Source organism: Myzus persicae, unplaced genomic scaffold, assembly GCF_001856785.1.
Source record: "Myzus persicae strain clone G006 unplaced genomic scaffold, MPER_G0061.0, whole genome shotgun sequence".
Classification (NCBI taxonomy): Eukaryota; Metazoa; Arthropoda; class Insecta; order Hemiptera; family Aphididae; genus Myzus; species Myzus persicae.
The window spans coordinates 76,773-99,832 of NW_019104300.1; the positions used below are offsets into that span (position 1 = coordinate 76,773).

General features: G+C 26.8%; 1 protein-coding gene across 4 annotated transcripts in view; it reads left to right on the forward strand.

Moving 5' to 3' along the window:
* The window catches only part of LOC111040996 (afadin), a 62,406-nt gene that overhangs the window by 21,323 nt on the left and 18,023 nt on the right, over positions 1-23,060 (forward strand). For 3 of the 4 annotated variants that reach the window (XM_022325120.1, XM_022325118.1, XM_022325119.1), the window contains exons 6-7: positions 492-775; positions 854-1,007. In XM_022325120.1, coding sequence (XP_022180812.1) covers positions 492-775; positions 854-1,007 — 438 coding nt within the window. Of the gene's footprint in view, positions 1-491; positions 776-853; positions 1,008-6,923; positions 6,961-23,060 lie in introns of those variants that run through there. The other variant, XM_022325121.1, reaches the window with a different exon arrangement.

Genomic DNA, 23,060 nt, shown 5'->3' on the forward strand with positions numbered 1-23,060 from the left:
GCACAAGGTGTACAAATGCTGGTATGTTCGAGTGCCCACCAATCGCATTTTACGGAATAACATCATAACGGCAATGGACCTATACAATAATGATATTATAATTTTATTTTTTTGGACTTATTACTTCTATTATAATAAAATGTCATACGTATACTGCCTATGAATACAGTGGTTTATCTATGTTTTCTTCATAGACTGTGCATTAAAGTTAGTACAAATAATGTTCATGTTAATAAATAAATTTTAACAATGGTGATTTTTAAATTGGACCAGTGTGAAATATCACTAATTGATGAGATTATTGCTATAATGGGAAAAAAGAATGTAACTTTTTATTTGCTGCACCTCTAAAAAAGGTTCTGAAAATTATTTAGTAATAATTATAAAATGTAAATGTGCTACAGATTACAATTTTAAACATAGTTACACAATTTTTGAGTTTTTGTATTATCTGTTAAGATAAAAATTAATTTATGGTTAATTTAATTTAGAGTTACCAGAAACAAGTTTCACTCGATCAATCTCTAATCCAGAAGCAGTTATGCGACGCCGACGTCAACAAAAATTAGAAAGAAAATTGCAAGCATTTCGAAGTAAAGATGGTGGTCCTGATACAGGTGGTACTCTCAAAATTTATGGTGAATCTCTTTGTAGAGATGTGCCATATAAAACTCTATTATTGTCAATTAGAGATACTGCCCAACAAGTTGTTAAAGAAATGTTAGCTAAATATGGTCTGGATAAAATGGATCCTCATAATTTTTGTCTTGTTCAGGTATAATAATAAAATTATTATGTGTTTCAATTATTCATATAATTTATCTTACTAATAGTTAATCATAATTTATCATAGGTAAACAATGCAATAGCATTGAATGAAAATAACTCCGGATTAAACAACGGAGTTTCAGAAAATAAGGAAATACTCAACAACAATAATAGGGAATACATACTTGATGATGACGAATGCCCATTAGCTATTTTAATGAATCATCCACAAACTAGAGGTAAGTAAAACACTATTGTTTTTTTTTGTTTTTATTTTTTAATTAAGTATTAAGTTCAAAATAATTCGGGCCATTAATCAATTGTTTTAAAGTATAATATAAAAATTAGATTTTAAAATAAATTTGTCATTTTGAAAATAAATATGTACCTTGGGTAATACAATATCTAATTTTAAACAAATTTCATCTATTTGGAAATTTATCCATTATTCTAATAAGCAGTGATCATTTAATTCTTTAGGTAATTAACTAAATAAAATAAGTATACATTTGTGTACCTATATTATATTGATCAGAGCTGGGTCGGATTAAAAGGGGGGGGGGGGGTAATTGGAATTTGCCACAGGCACAAGATTTAAAAGGTGCATAATATGTTTTGAAATTTTAAACAATCCTTTTTTCTAACATAAAAGTTAACAACACAAAATTGGTTCTCCTGAGCTCAATTTTGTTATGTTGGAAATTTGTAAGGTAACAAGTATAGTATGCTTTTAATAAGAATTCACATTTATTTATTGGTTCATTAATATTTTATATATTTAATGTTACCTATCAATCATAATTTTAGACTGTTAATATTTAATACTAAAATGATTTAGTTTTAAGTAATCTTATTTCATCTAAAATCTAAATAAAAAAAAGATTATGATTAAAGTAATTAAGAATATAACTGTTGAATTTTATTTTACACACTTTAAGATTTTAGAGTTATATCTAAGGGCGATCAGTGGAATTTTCCACTTCCAAATTTTCTCTAGATTTCAGAATGTTAATTGGGCAAACTCGCATTTGATTAGAAATTGTGATATTTAATAAGTATTCTGTCTTTTTTAAAATTGTATTGCCATTTATATTTTAAACCCATCTAGAAACATAGTGGTTTTAAAATGATGTTTATTTTTAATATCTATTATTTTTATTTTTTTCCGTGGATTATATGTGATTTAGTAGAGCTTGAAAAGTGTAGGTATCCCTATTTATTGATAATAAAATTAGAGAGAAGTGTTTCAAAAAATTGATTAATTAAGTGAGGGTGGCTTTTGAAATTTCTTTTTCCTATCATCACCATGGAACGAGACTATTGCCTAACACCGGATTTGTATAATATGTTTTTTGTCTGGATACAAAATATATTATTTCTGACAGAATTTATTTTTGACTTTACAGTTGCCATAATAATTAATAACGAACAATAAAATCGGTATTCAGTTGTATCGGTTAATTGTCATTTTGTAATTTTCTTATATCGGCTATTTGTTATTCAATTACTTTCTTAACGATTTCGCGTTTTAGTTATGGCTACCAAAAATGCATTTATGATTCAGTGTTTTTCTGTGCAACGGCGAAAATATATCAATTTTTTTATGGACATCACTATGTTTATTTATTTATTAAATTTTTTGTATTTTTAATTTGCTATCTTTTTTTTTTTTTATAAAAATGTGTCTTGTTTTGAATAAAATTAATTTTTTCTAACCGGGGATTTCTATTACATTTTCATGTCAACAATTTCATATAAAACAGTACTGGGGAAAAATAATGATAAAGGTACTTACTAAGTGTATCTCCAGTGAGCGGTTTTTTTTCGTGTAAAAGTCTCTTAAGTACATGGTTTCTCCTGTTTATTCTTGATTTAAATCACGTAGTAATTAACATTGTGTAGTTTTCTTACTGAGGACAATTTTATTTTTATAAAAATTGAATGAAAGTTTCATTGCAACATTAATACATTATATTAACCATTTATAAATCAAATAAATGATTACAATTGGTTATATTTAGGTGGTAAAAATGATTTTTAATGGAATTTGTTTTGCATAGTACATTTATAGTTATACAGGACAGTTTTTATAAAATTCCAACTATTTATTTTTTACTCTTTATACAAAAATATTTGTAAAAGATAATTACACTTTTACACTTATTTTTGACAGTAGTATATAATAATTAATAACTAATTCTATATTTGTTTAAATGATTGTCAAGTGATCTATTTAGTGTATACACCAGTCATTATTAGTTGACGGTAATAAATTGTTCTGATACTTTAAGATTCTAACCGGAGCGATGACTACTGTTTTTAAATTAAATGTTTTTTTTTCGTGTTTTTCGTCACATTTTGAAGCAATGGAAGTGCTTCAATTTTCAACATTGAGGGTTGTTTCTGGTAGCAAATTAAATAATTGTTATCTCAGGGATACTAAAATTCTATAATACGTACCTATATCGAAGAGGTATTTTCACGAAGTTTCATCTCTAGTCCAAAAAGTCATTTTTCAAAGAAACGCTTGTAATCCTTTTTTGCAGGTACCTACTTTTGAAGTTCAAATTTTGACGAAATTAGATTTCTAAATATAAAATAGTATTTTATTGTAATCTTTCCTTTAACGATTTTACTTATTTTTTGTAATTTATAAGATTTTAATCGTAGGTACTAGAAACTTTTCGGCTATTACCCAAATTATTATTTTCTATTCACAATGAAATAAACAACATTTTTAGACCAATTCTATGCTATTTATATCATTTTGCTTTTTACATTGATATTGACTTTAATTATTATTACAATACCTATATTATGATATAGTATAATATTTTAACAATTATTAATTATTATGCAATATATGCGATGTATTTGGGAAAAATAACTTCAGACTATGCTTACTGTACTATAATGCCGGGATACATACAAATTTAATTAATTGTATACCTAGACCAATCATGAGCCACTAACTCATGTCTAAGGGAACATAAGGTAACTATTGATTCATTATGATTTATTATGCAACTCGCACTAACCTAATATACAAGTCATAAATTATAAACTATCCATAGAAAATATGGAGGCTGATATAGCATTTCTCCTCAGAATCATTTAAAGACTTATTCAATGGTGAGGTATACTCGACACCACCCTATATTAGACAGCAGACACCAGACTGTCTTCCTCGGTTTATATTTATTTCGTTATTATTTGTTCGTAATTAATTCTATTTTCTTCGATTTTCTTGAATTATTTTATTACATTTTTTCTTTTGACTAGGTGCCTAAATGTCCAAGATTTATATGCAGTAATTCTATAATAGTAAAAGGAGCATTTGATTTTGTTATAATATGCCATAATAGGCAATTGTATGAAGAAATAATAGTTTCTAAACTAACGAGGTCGAAAACATTTTTTTATTTTAAACTATATTCAGTGAGACAATGGATTTTACTTTTTATAGTGATACTTACTAATAAATAAATAGCATTTATCATAGACTTAAATATGAAATTATCATTGCAATATTATGACGCGGCAGCCAGCCTTTTTATTTAAATAGATATGATATGATATGAATTTCCTTTACATATCATACAATTGTTCGTGTTTAAATATGCAATAGTATGCATTATACCCAAAATGTATTTAAAATAAAAATTGAGTTTTATAAACATGATTCGTATCATAATAATCTATTATAAAAAATTAAACATTTATTTTAAGTTTACAAATGTGTTACTTAATGTTATATACAACATTACCATGTATAATTGAATCTTTAGATGTATAATTTGAAGATATTATTGACACGTGGTTAGTTCAGTATTTATATTCATGAGTTTATCATAATAGCTGCAAAACTGCATTATAAACGTAGTAATCGATAAAATTGCATAAAAATTGTTTAGATTAGATAACTCACTTGAACTTAAAATTAAACAAACGTAGCTTACTAAGAAATAAAACATCTGAGCAACCAAAAAATATGCTTATTTTACAATATTCATGTCTAGAGCCGTGCATAATGAAAATAATCCGTAAAAGGTTTATCTAATATATGTGTCACTATACATAGAATCTAGATAAGCATAATATATTCAGCATAATAATTATTAATTAATTAAAAATGTATAGAAGCCATTAAACTCGCATAATGACAAAATAACCAATAATTATAATAATAAATTAATAAATTAAAAATGAAATGTTTCTCCAAAAACAAAAATTATTTTAAATTTTGAAAAATATTTGATAAAAATATTCATGGGCGTGCTCGAGTGTGGGGTATGAAAATTACGTTTGAGCAATATTAATCAACTAGATTAAACTAATGATATTATGTTTAAAACAATAAAATTATATTATAATCAAATGTTATTGAACAAACTGGATATTTTTAAAACAAGTTCTAAAATTATTTTTAATTACATGCATTATGTATAACATGACGTTCATTTTCCAATTTCTGGTTTACACTCCTTTAAAAATGTATTGATGTATAGATACATTTTTTAAATTCTAGATTTTACAATAACATTTTTGTGTAAGAAATTATATTTATGTTTAATAGTGTTATAACTTTGGGAATAATTGGTTAACCAAATGTCCTATTTTTGTAAAAAGATATTTCAACATCATGAGTAAATGCAAATAATACATAGGGTGCCTAGTACCTACTAAAATATTTATTATTCTTTATTTTCTTAAGTCCTCAGTATAAATATTTTTAATTACATATTTGTATGGTACTGAGAAGATCTTATAAAAAAAGAATGTTGAAAAGCTGGGAGGTGGTATTAATTGGAGAATTCTGGCTATTGACTGAGAGGGATGGAGGGTTGGCTGTGTAACAGTATGGTCTTAGGTTCCCAAATGAACCTAAAAAGAAGGAGATTAAAATTGTATTTAGTTAGTACTTGCTTAATTATAACCCGGGGTTAAAATCAAAATATTGAGAGTAGTTAACAAAATACTCGAGAAAAACTAAAAAAAAGTACGGAGGTATTTTCACCGATTTGCTGCATCTTTCGTCTAAATAAACGTTTCTCAGAAAAAAAGCTTGCGAGTTTGTCGAACGCAATGTAAAATATCTAATTTATATAAATTGATATATATACTGTAGTCTTAACTAACCCCCAATCTCCTTCCCCAGAGAGAAATCCCTACGACACTGAGCAAAGGTAAACTGTAGATCGCGGCACGGTCGAAGACCTATTTCTCCAAATTGTGTTACGTATTTGTGTAAACGATGACAGACCATAAAGATAAGGATACATCGGCCAATCAGAAGCCGTATAGTGTCGTCCTCGTGTGTCGATTTTTTTTAATGTTAATATGTATTAATGTATTATACTTAGTACTTATACGTCAAAAGGATAATAATGCGGTGGTGTGTGTCCGCGGCGTCGGTCATGTATGGTGGTTAGCGTGTTACAGAGTTTAGAGCGCGCAGTGGGAAAGTCCTCGTCCTCGGCGAGCGCGCCGATTGCTGAAGATCTCAGTCACGCTGTCGTATCGTATCGGTTCGCATGGCGCGCTCGTCCCGCGGGACTCCTGATTTGTCCGTTATAATTAATAATAATATGAACGAATTATAATAAAACGTGTCAACGACAAATATATTACCCATACGCAGTCGACATCATCGAGCTTTTACCGAATAAATTATTGCACACAATGGTCTCGACGCGTATGTTGACAGAAAAAAAAATGAACTTACTCGTAAAATATTGTTTTCAATAAAATCATATTATATAAAGTTTTCGATCAGGAGGAGAGATTAATTTTTTTCTTGTCGCGTTCTATTACGGAGTAATCTCACCCCAAAATTGCGTATAATATTGTGCCCCCCTTCGGTATCATACAATTGTAATACCTACATAATATAATATCGCATGCATACGGAGTGTTCACGTTGTCAATTCGGAATTCCGATTCGCACCGGGTTTGTGGTTCGCCGCTGCCAATCGTATTATTATTATTTATTTTATTATTAAGTGTTATACGGTCAAGGTTGTTGTTGTTGTCGCCACCACCGCGTTTTGTATACTCACGTAACGATCACACGACTCGCCCCGTGTTTGTACCCTGACGACGTCGGCCGCGGCAGTGGTAGTGACGACCAACTGTACTACTACGACGACGACGACGACAACACTTCAAACATGATGGATTGGGGTATACGACGTAAGGAAAATGACTGCAATGCGTCGACACGGCGGCGACGTTCGCGCGTTCTTCCGTTTTGTAGTTATACCTACCTCTATAATACAAATATACAGGTTAATCTATTTAAACCGCATACATTGATTTTTCTAAGTAGATTTTTGTATTTTTGAAAAAAATATATGTTATTGTAGTACTAAATATTTATCTCTATATTATTACCAAAAAACATTACATTTTTAGTTTTTTCATTTTAATATAAAAAGCTCAGTGTTTTGTTTGACCTACAAATATTGAATATTGAAAACGGGTTACTATTAACTAACATTTAAAGTTAAAATAAAGGGCGAAAGGTATCGTTGTGGGTTATCACGCTGTGTAAAAATGGTTCAATATTCTATTCTGGTACGTCAGGGGTGGCTTCGGGGGGAGGGGGGAGCGGCGCCCAAAGACCGTATTTCTAAAAAATTGTATATTGTTAAAAATAAAATTACAAAAAAACATATAATATCGGAAGTTTTTTGAAAATTATGACTCGCTCCTTCCACCATGTCTCTGGAGCCGCCCCTGTGATACATCAACATAAATTGAGAACAATATTCTGTTTCTGATTATGAACTACAAAATGAAACCTAAAAATCACTTTGATAAAAATATAGAATAAAATAAAACTTTTTGTTAAAATATTGTGTAATATTATAAATACTTCAAAATTTTAACTGTATAAATATATTTTTTTCAAAAACAACAATCGACTGAAAATTAGTGTATCCCATTTAAATGGATAACTCCTACAACACTTCGTAACAATATATTAGGTGTATATTATATAATATATATTTATATAATATAAGTTTAATATATTGTTTAAATAATATGTAATAATAGTATAACACTGCTGTGTTTATTGTAGTATTTTTTTCCATATAAATTTGTCCTTATAACATAATAACAATATGTACAATAGGGTTATATTTTGAAAAGTGTATATTACGTTTATTGACACACGACTCTGTTTTTATGTTGTTTTTTCTACAAAAATTATAGGTACAGTGTAAGGTTTTTGGGTCGCCGTTCGTTTGTGAGTCGTCGTGTCGTTTGAAATACACATTCGTACGAGACGTCGATAAAATAGTGTGTATGTTACTTATTTTTGTTTTACGTCTTCCGATTTTCTTCTCTTCTGATTTTTTTTCTGTACACATGGCTTTATTTTTTTTATATAGATGCGGTTGTTGTTTCATTGTATAAACGACCAACGACCGATTTTATACCGCGTGCCTCTGCTATATAGAAAAACGCCAGCGTTGGCATATTCGCTGTCTATTATATTGTCGGTTTATTCTTTATGTAGATATATCGTTCTTTAATACTAAATCTTCTTCTGAGTTTTTTTTTATTTTAGTTTTTTTGCATGTGATTCTTTATCACTTTAATCGTAAATTGATCACAATCATTTTATGTAGGTATTGTGTTGATACACAACGCACAGTATAAGACTAAACACATCTGGAGTTAGACCACACAATTTAATGTTCGGCAATAAAAATAAAAAGCCCATAAAAAAACTTCCTAACATTCGAATAACTCAGTATTTGCGAAATGATGTTTATTTGGTGGTTTCTATATACCGTTGACGTATTGCTAGACTCACTGTAAAATATTGTTATCCGCCAAATGTTAATGTTCTTATAATGTATCTTATCAATTTTAATTGAAATAAATAAATTAAATTATCGAAAAGTATAACATTTATTTGAAATGTTGAACGTGTATAGGATTGATTGTTTTAACAAAAATACTATGTATGTGGTATATGAGTTATAATACTTTAAAATTTGAATTGTATAGTAATTTTTATTGTATTTAGAATTTTCCAAAAAAAGTGCAATATAGATACTTATTTTTGGTGTATATTTTGCTCTACTATTTACCTGTTTTTTTTTGTTTGTAATAAGATATTTGGTTGGCTTAATACTCAAGTATTTAGCTGTATAGTGTTGTTTTCCTAATTGGAAGTTAATCGAATAACATAGGTATGTATGTTATTATGATAGCGAAGAACAGCAAAGAATTTCTTAGAACTCACGTTTTGTTAGAAAAGTAATAATATTGTATTATCTTACTATTACGCATTCGAAAAATTTTGATTAATATTTTTACTTTACTTTTATTAATATTTAATATATTGTAGTAAAAAAAAATGTATTTAATTTAAATTATAATGATGTTATTTTTATGATTAATTTTGAATTATAACAAGTGAACGCCATTAACATTTATATACTACCTATAATAAAATAGCTTCTAATATCAGACTATATTCTATTCATTGTAAATTCATTTAAACATTAATTTTATTGTAATTTATAAATGATTAATATGGTTGACATAAAGTCATAAACATCGATTTTAATATTTTAAGTTCAATAATGGATTTTTAATTCTGAATACTTTTTTTACCAAATGGAAAAAATACATGTAGGTCAATTTTAAATTTGAATATTGATGTTAATCTGGTCAAGGTTTAAGTAAATCTAGTTAACATACCAACTTGTAGGTAATGTCACATAAATCCTGCAATGTTTAAAGTGTATCATTGTGCATCGAGTAGATGAGTACGACATAAAAATAAATATGAATCGTATGTAATTTTATTTACTCAATTTCCTTAAATTAGAATTGTTATATGATATGAATACAAATTTGAATGAAACTTTACAATTACTTTTTTTTAGTTATTTTTTAAGTATTTAATAATTTATTATGTTGTTTGTTTACCTCAAAATTATCTGAATTTCCAAATTCTCCAAATAATAAATTTAATATAAAATGTTTTTTACTGAAATACACGAAAACTGCAGTGCTGTCTCACGATTATTATTATAACTAAAAACATGTTGGTAGTTGGTTTTTTTAACCGTTAGATAGCATACTAAGTTTTGAAATACCAGCTAAATCGCATTTATTATCAAAAAATCCACACATTTGTGTTTGTATATAAGTATATTTTGATGCAGTAATATATATATACTTTCTAAAATGGCTTAAATTTAATGTATTTTATAATTTTAAGAGTTTTATATATTCATGAAGTCCCATCAATGGACGGTCTCTTCTCTTATTGAATCTGTCTGAATTGTTGTAAATAATTGTAATTATCAACCCGTTTATTACTACGACCCTATTATTTCGTCTTTTCTATATTATTCTTTTATCACTTGTGCTTATTGTAAGCCTTTAAATTACAGATTGTACAATTCTCTTGTTTAAAAAAAGAGTTTTATAAATGATTTTAGTAAAAAAAAAATTCTAAAAATTCTAAAATATTAATTAAAAATATAAGTGCGTAATATTTTTCTCATTTTTAAACTATTATTATTCAATGGTTTCTTCATACCGATTAAAAAGTAATAAAAAAAAAAAAAAACATTGATTGATTGAATACAGTTTAAAATGTATTTAATATTACTAAACTTTTAAACTAAATAGGATTATCGTAGGTGTCTATATATGTTTAACTTCCGTCATTTCTATAAATTAGACTTAATATTCGTCTTGCATATTTTAAAACTTTTAATTAAATTTGAAAATTAAAAAAAGAAAAGAGCCCCATAACAAATAATGAAAAGGTACGTTTTGAGGAAAATAGAAACGCCCCTTATCGAATTCGACTAAAAACGATAAAGCGATTTTTGGGAAAAATAAACCTGTCTATTGCTTAACACAATAAATGGTTTATTGTATGTCAAAATATTTAATTAATAGATAATCATAACTCAGAAGTTAAATATTTTAGAATAAATTTACTATTTAATTTATTATTTTAAATAATAAAAATTTACTATTTACTAACTACAATACTATGTATGTATAAATGACCCTGGATCATTGAAATTCAAAAATAGATTCTTTATATGCGCTAAACAAAAAAATATTCTATTTGATTTGGAAATTATATACAAATAACTTAAGAGGATGCTACCCATGCGTTTGTTGTCTCCGTCTTTTTCATTCAGTTGTGTGCCGCTAGTTCTGATATTAGAGTAAATTTAAGTGTTTTCAAACTTTTAGGTAAGAACATTATCTATGCTTAAGTGTCAGTGGATTTTCGATATTTTCATTTTCAAGCAAGCATGTTAAATATGTGCAAATCATAAATGCTCATATCTCTCTTGAAAATTAAAGTATCCAAAAATCCGTCGACGCTTAAGCACAGATAATGTTTTTACATAAAACATTGATAATAGTTTAATTCACTCTAATATCAAAACTAACAACACACTATTGAAACTAGTGAACGAAAATGTTTTATGTCGTACGTCTGTAAGACGGAGACAACAAATGCGTGGGTAGCGTCCTCTTAATATTTTTGCTTCGGTGTATTGAATGTAATATTACATCCACAAACCATTATCTTTTAATTTTTTTTAGACACTAAAAGACAGAATTAAATTAATGAATAAAAAACAAACAATTTTAATTTATTATTTAATTCATTTATACAGGACTTACCCACACATATAAAATATTGGACAAGTGGGTACCGCTCTACTGTACTTATACAGTAGTTGTCGAGTATGTAATTGTAATGGATAAACATCGCATATAAAATACGATTTTAAGCGGAGACATTGTGTCTTTCTATGGATAATCTGTGTATAAATAATCAATTTTAATAGTTAAAAAAAAAATTAATAAAAATCGAAAAAATCTCATGGCATAATAGCGTAATAGCATAACTTTCCGGTAAATTGTTGTTATAAAAGGTAGAGCACTTTTTGGGGAATATTCTGTTAAAATATTTTATATAAGTTATTAAAAGACACACTTTCATGAAATTCTAACTGAAAAATAATTTTTTCAAATTTTCGGGATGAATTTTGTTAGAATTTTAACTTTAAATGCATATAAAAAATATTCTTGCTTATGAATAATATTTTTGAACTGATATTAAAGAAACTTATGAGGAACCTCTCATTACATTTTTGAGCTTTTTTACTGAGTGAAAAAGTTTTTATTGTTAATTTAATATTTAATGCAAAATTCGAAAATTTTCTCAAGGTTATAAATAGCTAAAAAGAGAGTCAAAACATTTCGAAAATGTCATCATGAAAAGAAGATGTTAATCTAAATTCTGGGTGAAAATTTCAAGTATATGGTTATTAGTTTTTGAGTTACAACAAAAATATAAAAACGATTTTTCAAAAAATATTGGTTTTTTTGCTTAAAAATTCTTATATGTCTTAATATTTTGTGTGTTTTTCTTAACGCGTTCGAAAACTACTGAGAATTTTATATTTTGACTTCCCGAAATCCGAATGTACCAAAAAGAGTCACTTTTCTATCTGAAAAGATGTTGATGTCCAAATTCTGAACATTTTTATTACCTTAATGTTAAAATAAATACACATCATTGTAAATACAATATATTCATTGTTATTATTAGAATTTGTTGAAAATAATATAATATGTAGCTTATAAACTGAAACTTTCATCGTCAGATAATTTATATTGTTGTATACACGAACGGTCTAAGACGGCGTGTTGTATAGGCATTATTAGTACGTTGCAGTGTTTATGCAGTTGTGTGTTTAGTACTTACATTTCGTATTATTTTATAATTATTTATAGTATTATTATATAACATAAATTGGCTGAATGAATAGTTTTATAACACAAAAGTGATAAATGTTTAACTGTATATATTTAGATTATGTTAATTATTAACGATGAAATGTCCAATAAACTGCCTACGTAATTTCCCGGCTTATGATTAATGATGGCAGTTATGAATATCCCAATGTGTATATAGGTATTGTGTATTGTCCTTTTATGAATAATATTTTTTGTTAAACGTAGCAACTGTTGTATATTGTCAACGATATTTTAAAGTATGAAAATTGAATACTCAAAAAAATTTAAGTTTAATTAAAAATATAATTATGATTTAGTTGTTTCATACTGGAGAAACTTAAGTAATATATATGCTGTAATTAAAGAAATTAACTGCTGTTGTATGTACTAGTTTCGTAAGATTATAATATTTCAAGGGATTTTATAGAAGCTTCTTTGTATACACAAAATAAACTGAATTTAAAAACATGTATTCAGAGTTTTTTAAATCAAAATAAAGACCTTAATCTAATTTATAAATATTAATACATTTTCGTTTGTTCAGAAATATAGAATTTTTGTATTTGGTATCGGGAAGTTGGTATCCCAATAATTGACGTATTTTTCTATGAAGCCTTATTTTCTGACGACCTTTATCATTTATTTTTTTAGTGGAGCGACTTGTTCACCCGCTTCCCCCATAACAATTATATTATATTATTACGTTTTTGTATGGCTTGGAGACAAAAAATATTATAAAAGATTTAACTTTAGCTTATAGACGAAACAATTACCTTATTTGAATGTAAAATTTTGAATTTTATACTAAATATATGGTATCCCATATAATGGTTTGGATGCTATGTGCCTAATACATTTCTATGTTATAAATATTTTTACCTAATGAATAGGTAGCTTTAAAAAATGTAATTAAAAATGTAAATTGAACCTGCAGCGTCTTCCTAATGCTGTAACTGCTAGTATCGTTAGGGGCTTAGGTTTTCTGGAATATACCATGTACCATGTTTGTTGAATTTCAAATAAACTCAATCTATACATTTCTCATATTATGTAAATACAAAAAAGAAATATGAAATATTTACACACATTTTTTTTATAAACAAATCAGCAAATTAACTGTTTAGATTATATTAACAGGGTATCAATATCTTTGATTTTTTTTACTTATGGTAGAAATTACATTATTTTCAGTGAAGTACTTCTACTTCATGACCTACTAATATAGTCTAATGCATTTTGTATCTTAACTGTCTCATGCAAAATTAAAAGGACTCCAATAGGAAGTAATTTCATTATGTGGTTTCTCATCTGTTGTAAATCTCTTATATCAAGCATCAGTTGTGTGATTATTTTTCTCCATTAAATAGATTGCATCATTAAAACAATTTACTTTATCAAAAACATACATACGTTTAAACGTTAATAATCTTATTTTTTCTTTTTAGTATGGTTACAAACAGTTTCTATAAACATACACTTGTAAGAATGCTTTACTTTTTACGTTGATATTTGTCAGATTCTTTTGTTTGATTGAAAATAAATTAAGGGGTTCCCTTTTGTCATTTGATATCTAAAAAAATAACAATAACATAAATAATAAATAAAGTATTTATGTAATATATGGAATGGGCACTATATATCGTACTCGTAATTTAGTTACAAAAGCAGATTACAATGATACTTAGGCAAGATAGTGTAGTTGACACGCGAAGGCCGTTTGAAAATTGATAATCAAATTAAAATTGTCCGCTCGAAGTAGTCTATTTAATTTATTTACGAGGTTCAGAACGCTGAAATCGATAAAAACACAAAAGTGACATTGTTTTGAAGTTTTTTTGGACATAATTATAGTGCCTATATAATATAATAATTTAATGACGAATTCATCTAATGTTCCAAGTAGGTATAATGGTGTTGAAACACATAAAAAACGAACAACAATCATATATATTTGTGTATGTCGCCATTAATTTAATACAATTTTTAGAATCTTAACTATTGTTTTATTAATTATGAACTTATAACTATCCATGTTTATCTAAACCCAAATGTAATTAGTAGGGCTAGGGTTAAAAAAATATTTTGTTTTATATATCAAACAATAAATATATTTTGTTTAAAAATTAATCACAAATAATACAGTTAAGTATTTTAGTATTAGTTTTGAAAATATTCCTGGAAGGCTTTTCAAAAAGTTGTCATAATTTAGCACCTTTATTTCAAACTTAGGCATTCTTAATAATTGCCTGTATTAATCTTATGGTAATTTATTGTCATCTACAGAATTTTAAATGTATCTACGCTCGGCAAACACGCGTCATACTACCGATTAGTAAATTAACTCATGAACAAGTATGGTCCATAATTCTATTAAGATAAACTCGTATATTTTACTCGGTACATCTGGCCATGTCAGTTTTATAAAAAAATTATGTAGGACATGATAATAATTTCAGATCTTCATTAGATAAATATGAATTAACATAAGTACGTTTTACCAAAAAAAATATTCAAAAATTCAAAATATGCAAAGTAAAAATTATTCTATTTAATATAGTTTGAGCTAACTAAACCGTTGACATAACTAAAAACCAATGTATACGTTTGGATTAAAGGAAATAAATCCCAGTCCAATATTGATTTATGTACACATTGGAACAAAAACAATAGGTACACTATAGGTACAAATTGAATATAAAAACACTTCTAACAGATGTACTTCAGTTAAAAAAAACGTAGTGTCTTTATTTGTAGTAAGTAATAATTAGTAAGTGATCATATATAATATATATAATTCATATCTATTGGTTCTCTCGTTAATTTTGTGTAATCCTTGTAAAGTTTTTGTAACTTACAATTAGAATGATTATTCTACACCCTTGTACATCAGTATACTTTTGCTACTTATAAGCATAATAATTTGTTCAAACGTTAATCGTTTTAATTTATTTTTGTAGTGTATTTAGAAAACATTACAAATTTGACTATAATTTATTAAACAGTATTGTACTAGGTACAGCGCTTTTATTATTGATATTTCGTTTTATCTATTACAGGAATAACGTATTTAAATCTAAAAATTTACGCATCATTCTCATTTTTATTTTTGGATCACGTTTAGATTTCATTTTGGATAGATCCAGTGGTGTATTGGTAAATATATTTATGGGTATACGCACTAATAAAATATGTATAATCTACCAAAAAAAAATTTTCTCGCTTCGCTCGTAGTCAATAATCATTACAATAATTAGGTGACTTAATCTCTTATATTATATTATTTTTATTTTATTTCTTTATTAAATTTTCAGTATTTTTACTAATATAATAATATTAAAATTAACACTGATCATCAATGGAACCGACTAGTATTCATTCTTCTTTGTCAAACGATACTACGATAAGTACAATAAGTCGTAAACTCGAATAGCAAGATTCAAGAAGGAAAATACCCATTATTGCAGTAACAATAATTTATAAATAAATCTATAAATAAACACCATAAACCATTTAATTGGCCATAGCCTGATAAACACTTAATAACATCAGTGGTTACAAAAACATAACATCGCAAGAAACACATTTGCCGCGCGTTATAATTTATAAATGACATAATACAGGTTGAGAACCATGGACTGAGCATTCATACTCCATATTGGTAATATTACATAATATTTTAATAACATCTATTTTTCAAAATGTTATTAATAAATTTAATTTAAAATTCATTATTATATTAAAATAACAATTTTTCCTATGAATAATTGGTTTTCGAGTTATTTTAAGAGCGTATACCCGTAAAATGATATTTTACATTGGGTATACGCTGAAAATCGAAAATCTGCTGACGGGTATACGGCGTATACCCGCGTATCCGTACCAATACACCACTGGATAGATCACATCGTCTTACTTTTTTTTAGTGAAGATAGCGCCACCGTTTTAAAGGGTCTCGTGCGTATACAATTTTGATGGGTGACTCGCCAATCCGCCAGTCATACTAAATATATTGGGCGTTCCAGCATAACGCTGCTTGTGTGTTAACTTTAAATTGTGTTTCGTAAACTAAATTTAGTTTTTTTTATAATAATTAATTAAATTTTTAAAAAAATGATTGGTCTTTGGTCTTATACAAATTTCCGACTACGAAATAAGGAATGTGAAGTGCTCTTAGGTGGTATAGTATTTTTTTTATGTTTTAAAGTTTAATAGTCTTAATTAATTCATAATTAGTAAAGTATATTTTTATGTTTAATTTTCAATTTTTAATTTAAATGAATTAAAAGAAATAAAACATTTTATTCGTCACATTATAACGTTTAAATCATATAAAACTAGCATAGTGATAATACAACTATTACTATCGAGAAACTATAAACATGTCGATGGGTATTTAATTTATAGAATGGTGTATCGTGTTTTCCCATAAAATTAAGCTTTTAAAATAATTAAGTTTATTGTGATTAATTTATTATATGTAACATTGTTAATTCGTAAATACTTTAAATGTAACTTTTTAATTTATGAATTACTTCAGTCTCCGTAATCTAATAGATTAGTTTTAAATCAATCTTATTATATTAAACAAAAATGTATATAGTTAAAGTTTAACACACTAACGAACTAACAGTGAAGTTTTTGTTATAAATATTTAACTTTGCCTCACTTAAATCTTAAAATCGTAGTAATTTTATAATTTGTAATGGGGATTTAGCTGCTAATATTTTGTTAGAGCTATATATTACCACGGTAATTAGTTACATTTTAAATAAGCTGAATAGGTATTTTCATGACACAAAAGTGTTTATATTTTATTTTAAATAATTCAGTTAATATTTAGTATATCGTTTATAATTGAATATAATGATGTTTATCTTGCATGCTATTTACTTAAATGTTTCTTCAACTAATGTATGACTAACTGGTTTAGTTGAACACACATTCGTATTTCCTTGAGTAGAATTCCATTTATTTGTTGTTTTACAAAAGCCGAAATAACCAAACGAAGGTGGTTTAAAGGAGTTGTTGCCTGTGCACTCAACATCGTTCACAAAAGGGCTTATAGAAATTGCATTACGTGTTAAATAAAAATATGGGTTGCTCTAGAGGTTTGTAATGACAATAATACATGCTGGGAAGAAATCCTCTATTCAAGCTTTTGATTTTCGTTCACGTAGCCACGTAGGTATTTCAATCTTGAGTAAGAATGTTCTCGCCAAACCCATATATATATATGTTTATATGTGTAAATTTGCAAGTACTTACCGTCATATTTTACTATTCAAGCTGTTTTTTTTCACAATTGTAACTATATGTACCCATCCAATACATTTATGAAACATCGCGTTAAAGAATTAACTATTTAACTATTTACTAATTATGCAGTTTGATTTTCGTTGAATTATTTTAACTTAAATATAACTTCCTCGGTGTATTTTAATTTAACGCTACAAATGTCTCGAAGGATAGATTGATCACGTCGCGGTTTTAATCGTAATTTAATTGACGAAACCTGAGTAGTAATACTATCCTACATTGAAACTCTCCGAGGCTGCATATACTAGGTTTAACTCGTTTAGACTCGAGGGTCTACTACAGTTTGTGTAATATGGAATAGAAACGTGAGTTGTGTATGAAATAAATTTTAAGAGAAAAACAATTCCCTACATTTTTATTTTTTAAATTGTATTTTACAAAAACAATTCTCAAAAAGACTTTAAAACTAAATACTGTTTTGCCTTTAAAATATGAGTGGGATTTTTTGTGCTGTTATTGAATTTCATTTTCTTAGAGCCCTGGAGAGCTACGGGATTTAAGTTGGAGTTCTATACTCCTAACAAATAAGGTATGATATTATGTTATTATCTATATACCTACTGAAAATATATACAACAATATTAAAGCGTAATTGTGTTTTATGAGAGTTTTCTTTTAAATTATTTAAATTCCTGATTAGCATATAGTTTATTTAAATAAAATATTTAACTCGATTTAATCATCGTTTGATATAATAATTCAATATGTGTTATTTAAGATCCTAAAAATATAATGTGTTCTATTCGGGCTATGATAAATAAGGCACTAAAATCACCGTCAATTTCAATTATAGTTTTAAACCATGTTTTTTATCCATCGTTTTCATTAACTTTAACATAAATCGCTTTATACCTATTTGCCCTATAGGATCTGAAAATACACAACTACGGTATATCATTATTTGATAATTTGTAACTGATAGGCTTTAAATTAGAGTATTTGGGTTTTCGTATTTGTATACCAAATTTGTTCGTAATATATGGAAACAATATGTTATGGCAAAACATTTATTGCAATTTAAAACTTATTGGGGTATCGCATGTAGACATGATACGATAAGGTAGAAAAAACTATTGTAAGCTTTTTCTATTAGCTTACCTTGTTATACAATATATTGGCTGACTAATAAATCAAAAAACTGGAAAATGGGTTTTTCGAATGATGTATTACTGACAAAGTAATTCTGAAGAAATCCATTTTTCTTAATTAATTAGATATTAAAAATATATATATTTTTTTCTAAATAAAACCATGTTAGATGTGTATAATTTCCAAAGTTTCGTGTTTTAGACATAATGATATGATATATACCTCATTTGTATACATATAAACTTGATGTAGCATAATAACATTTCGTAATTAGTATGGGGTGAAAAAATGATAAAAAATATGTAGTACATGATATTTGCATTACTTAACCTGTTACCTATCTTTATTTAATACCTATATCTGTTAATGGTATAACATTTAAGTTTTACTTTTTTTTAGTTTGTAATGTCATTGAAATATTTGAAACATCGTGGTGATGACACATATTTTGTGACTCATGATTTATATCGTTAGTTGAAGACTAAAAATTCTGTATGTTTGTATACAATTATAAATAATAATTGCCATTGGGCATATAAAAAACTTTTAAAAGTAGGACGTTCAGTTTTTAATATTATTTCCTTATGGTTTGAAATACAATAGCATTGTGTTTTAAAAAAATAAAAATAATATCAAACTTTTTCTAGTTTTCGTAATACCTAGTATTTTTTTAGATTGTATGATGTTTTTAATTTGCAACCTATATTTTTAATATCGTTTCAATTATACCAAAATATTTATGAGAAACATAACTTATTAGTTTGGAATATCGAATCACTATGTTTTATTATTCATAATTCATAACTACCTAATTATTGATTTGAGGAGTTGAGTGGCAGGAAGAGGAATTTCTATGCGTTCTCGTCTAAACTTTAAACCGTATTAAGTAATTAAATATTTTATATTTGTTTTATAACACTTTTCTGAATTTGACGAAAATTGAATAATTTAATTTTTTTGTAAACATGTAAGTGTTGTATACAAAGTTTTCGTATAATGTAGATCATTTTTTGCAGATATAAGCGTTTTATATAAAAAAAAAGTCACCTTATTGAAAATATTATTGCTATACTTACTTATTTGTTTACCGTTACACAGGTAAAAACTGTGCAGTAATGACCTACACAATTTTTGGATTGTTTTCACATGAACAGTATGTAAATAACTATTGATGTATTGAAAATATAATCATGGTTATAAATATTTATATATAATATATATCTTTCTACAATATTAGTTTTTAAAATATATTTTCATGATAAATAATGTTACAATTTTCATATTTCAATATCTGATAACAACAATATTGCGTAAACATGAGAATCGCGTAACATTGTGTTTTTGGCAATTTCGGTTCTACTGAGTTTCTATTTTTTTTGGCCCGCAATCAAAATAGCTTTTTGGAGTCCTATTGGTCGTTTATTCGTATAAAATATATGTTGCAGTACAAACGGAATCAAATGATGGCTATATATTTGGAAAAATGTTTCTGATATGATATGATAGGTAGGTTATTAGAAAAATCGCATGGGATTGTACCTACAAATGTTCTATAGCTAGGTACCTAGAAGAACTTTTTGTCTTTAAACTTTTGATTCAATTTATGTTATTCTTCTTATACCCTCTAACCATTTTCAATTTCTGATTTGTACATAGTAAAAGAAGATATAATATTGTTTTTTTTATAGATACATATTTTTCTAAAATATTTTCTAAGAATTTATAAGCATTTAAAACTAATATGTTAATGTATTTTTAAACTAAATGTAATTTAAAATCGATCAAAAAAATATAAATAGTTAAAAAATACATAATAGGCGGTTTTGAAAACAAAAATGTTTTACCTAATTTATAAAAGTTATAAATTACTAAGTATTATATTAAATATTTATCATGTAAATCAATTATGGAAATGATTTGATATTTATATTCCGTTTTAATACAATTTACAGTAAAATATTTAAGTGTTGCTTACCTCATTGCTTGTTAAAAAATAATTTAACTTAATGTGTATATTATTAATTATTATAAAAGTGGTAGCTACAGTTATAGCCTAAAACGTATGACAATATGATAACAGTCAATTCTATATTTTAATATAATTGTTTTTGGGCTGGATACACGTTTTTTTGTTTCTGACCGATTTTCGTAAGATTTTCGTTATCATGGTTACTTATTAACAAATACATATTTATGGCTCATACATAGATTTTAATTGTAGAGGAAAAGTATTGAGTAGCGTGGTATGGTAATTTGTATATATTTTTACCTCTACAATTTTACAGTTATACGATTTGTTTATATTGTTATCAGTCTGCAAACAATGAAGGTTCTAAGTCGATTATCATGTTTTTGCTTCCAGACTGTTCACATTTTCAATGTCTCGTCACGTAGAATTTATACCCACCATGTTGGCAAAGTTTCCTTATAAAACTTTCGTTTTTTTTACACATCAGCCGCTCCAACTTTCATGTATGTTCATGCTGTGGAGTAATGGTTGAGAAAAAAAACCTAACCTAACTAAAGTACCTTCATACAATTATATAGGTAGTTCTACATCATAAATCATTGGACTCATTCTATAGGTTAAAATATGATGGTGATGAATTGATTACACTCACTCATGCATTAGATCACTTACGTCCATCGTTTTTGAATTTTATGCCTCTTGGTGTTTATAATTATTTCCAGCCCGTTTGTATATAAAAACAAAATAATGTGACCAAAATTGTTTTTATTGCATAAAGTTGCTCACAGTAAGGTGTACCAAAAAAAAGAAACAAATTACTGCATTTAGGTACATATATACTTTTACCGCAATTATAACAATATAATATACTATAATATAATTGGAATGGGTATTATAATTTCATTTCACTGGTCTATATGAAAATCGCGTGCAAATAATTTTTAGGGTGTGTCGGTGGCAAACTGTAATTTTAAACGGAACCATAACGAAAAACTTTTTTTGTATTCTGCGTTGTTGGAAATGTGCGCAACGCAAAATCGTGTAACCGTTTTGTGTTAGATATAATACTGTGTGTATTAAATGAGGATATAGGCAAGTCCGATGTGTTTATAATTTACATATCACTCGAGATAAATGCACGTGTGTTTCACCCATTGTCATGGCAGGAAACTTCACTATGGCTCTAAGTATATGTCGGCTGCTTTATACTTACTTAAGGTACAGTTGATTTAATAAACTAAGTACCTACTTATATGTGCGTGTGTACATTATAATGTGCGTATATCGTTCGCTTCGTTGTGGTTTATATAATATACATTATATCCGTATAATATTCTTGCAACTAAAAATGAAATGGATATTGATTCGTGGTAGGCGTCCCGGAAATATGGTTTTAGTTTTGACAGTCGTGTTTGTACAGTTACGCTGTTTGTATTTTATATGATGAATACTTTTGTATATTATGTATATTGATAATCAGGGTAGTGGCATATTATAAGTGTTTAAAAGTTTGTTTATGTTTTTCTTTTATCTGCATTAAGTATTACATATACAGTTTGTTCGATTTTAAATATCTTATATTTTATATTGTAGGTATTATATATTTATAGACAAAACACGATTGTATTATATACATATTGAAATTTTATGGGTGAAATAATGACGAAATAAAACTTTACTTTTATACTAATCATACTACCTAATAATATATTTTAAGATGCAATTAATATCTGTTCTAAAATGTAATCAAGTAACGCGGTTCTGAACAATATGTTTTCGAATTATAATTTATATTCGTGGTTTAACAGCAGAACTATACAAAACTAAATTCGTTAATATTTTTTACAGTACCTATAGGCTATAATACTTTTATAAAAAGAACTGCCAGTGTTTATGTCATATTGGTATATAAATACCGAAATACGGAAAAAAGCTAATCAAAAATGTATTTTTTGATCAGCGGTCAAATTGATCAAAATATATCAAAATGTAGGCGTTGGAGTTACTCTTTAAAAAAAGTCTCCTGTCAGGTTTGAAAGCATTGTTGTGTTCTCTTTTATATAGTTTTTCCAAGGATGGCGTTTTCAATAAAATAATATACAAAATGTTG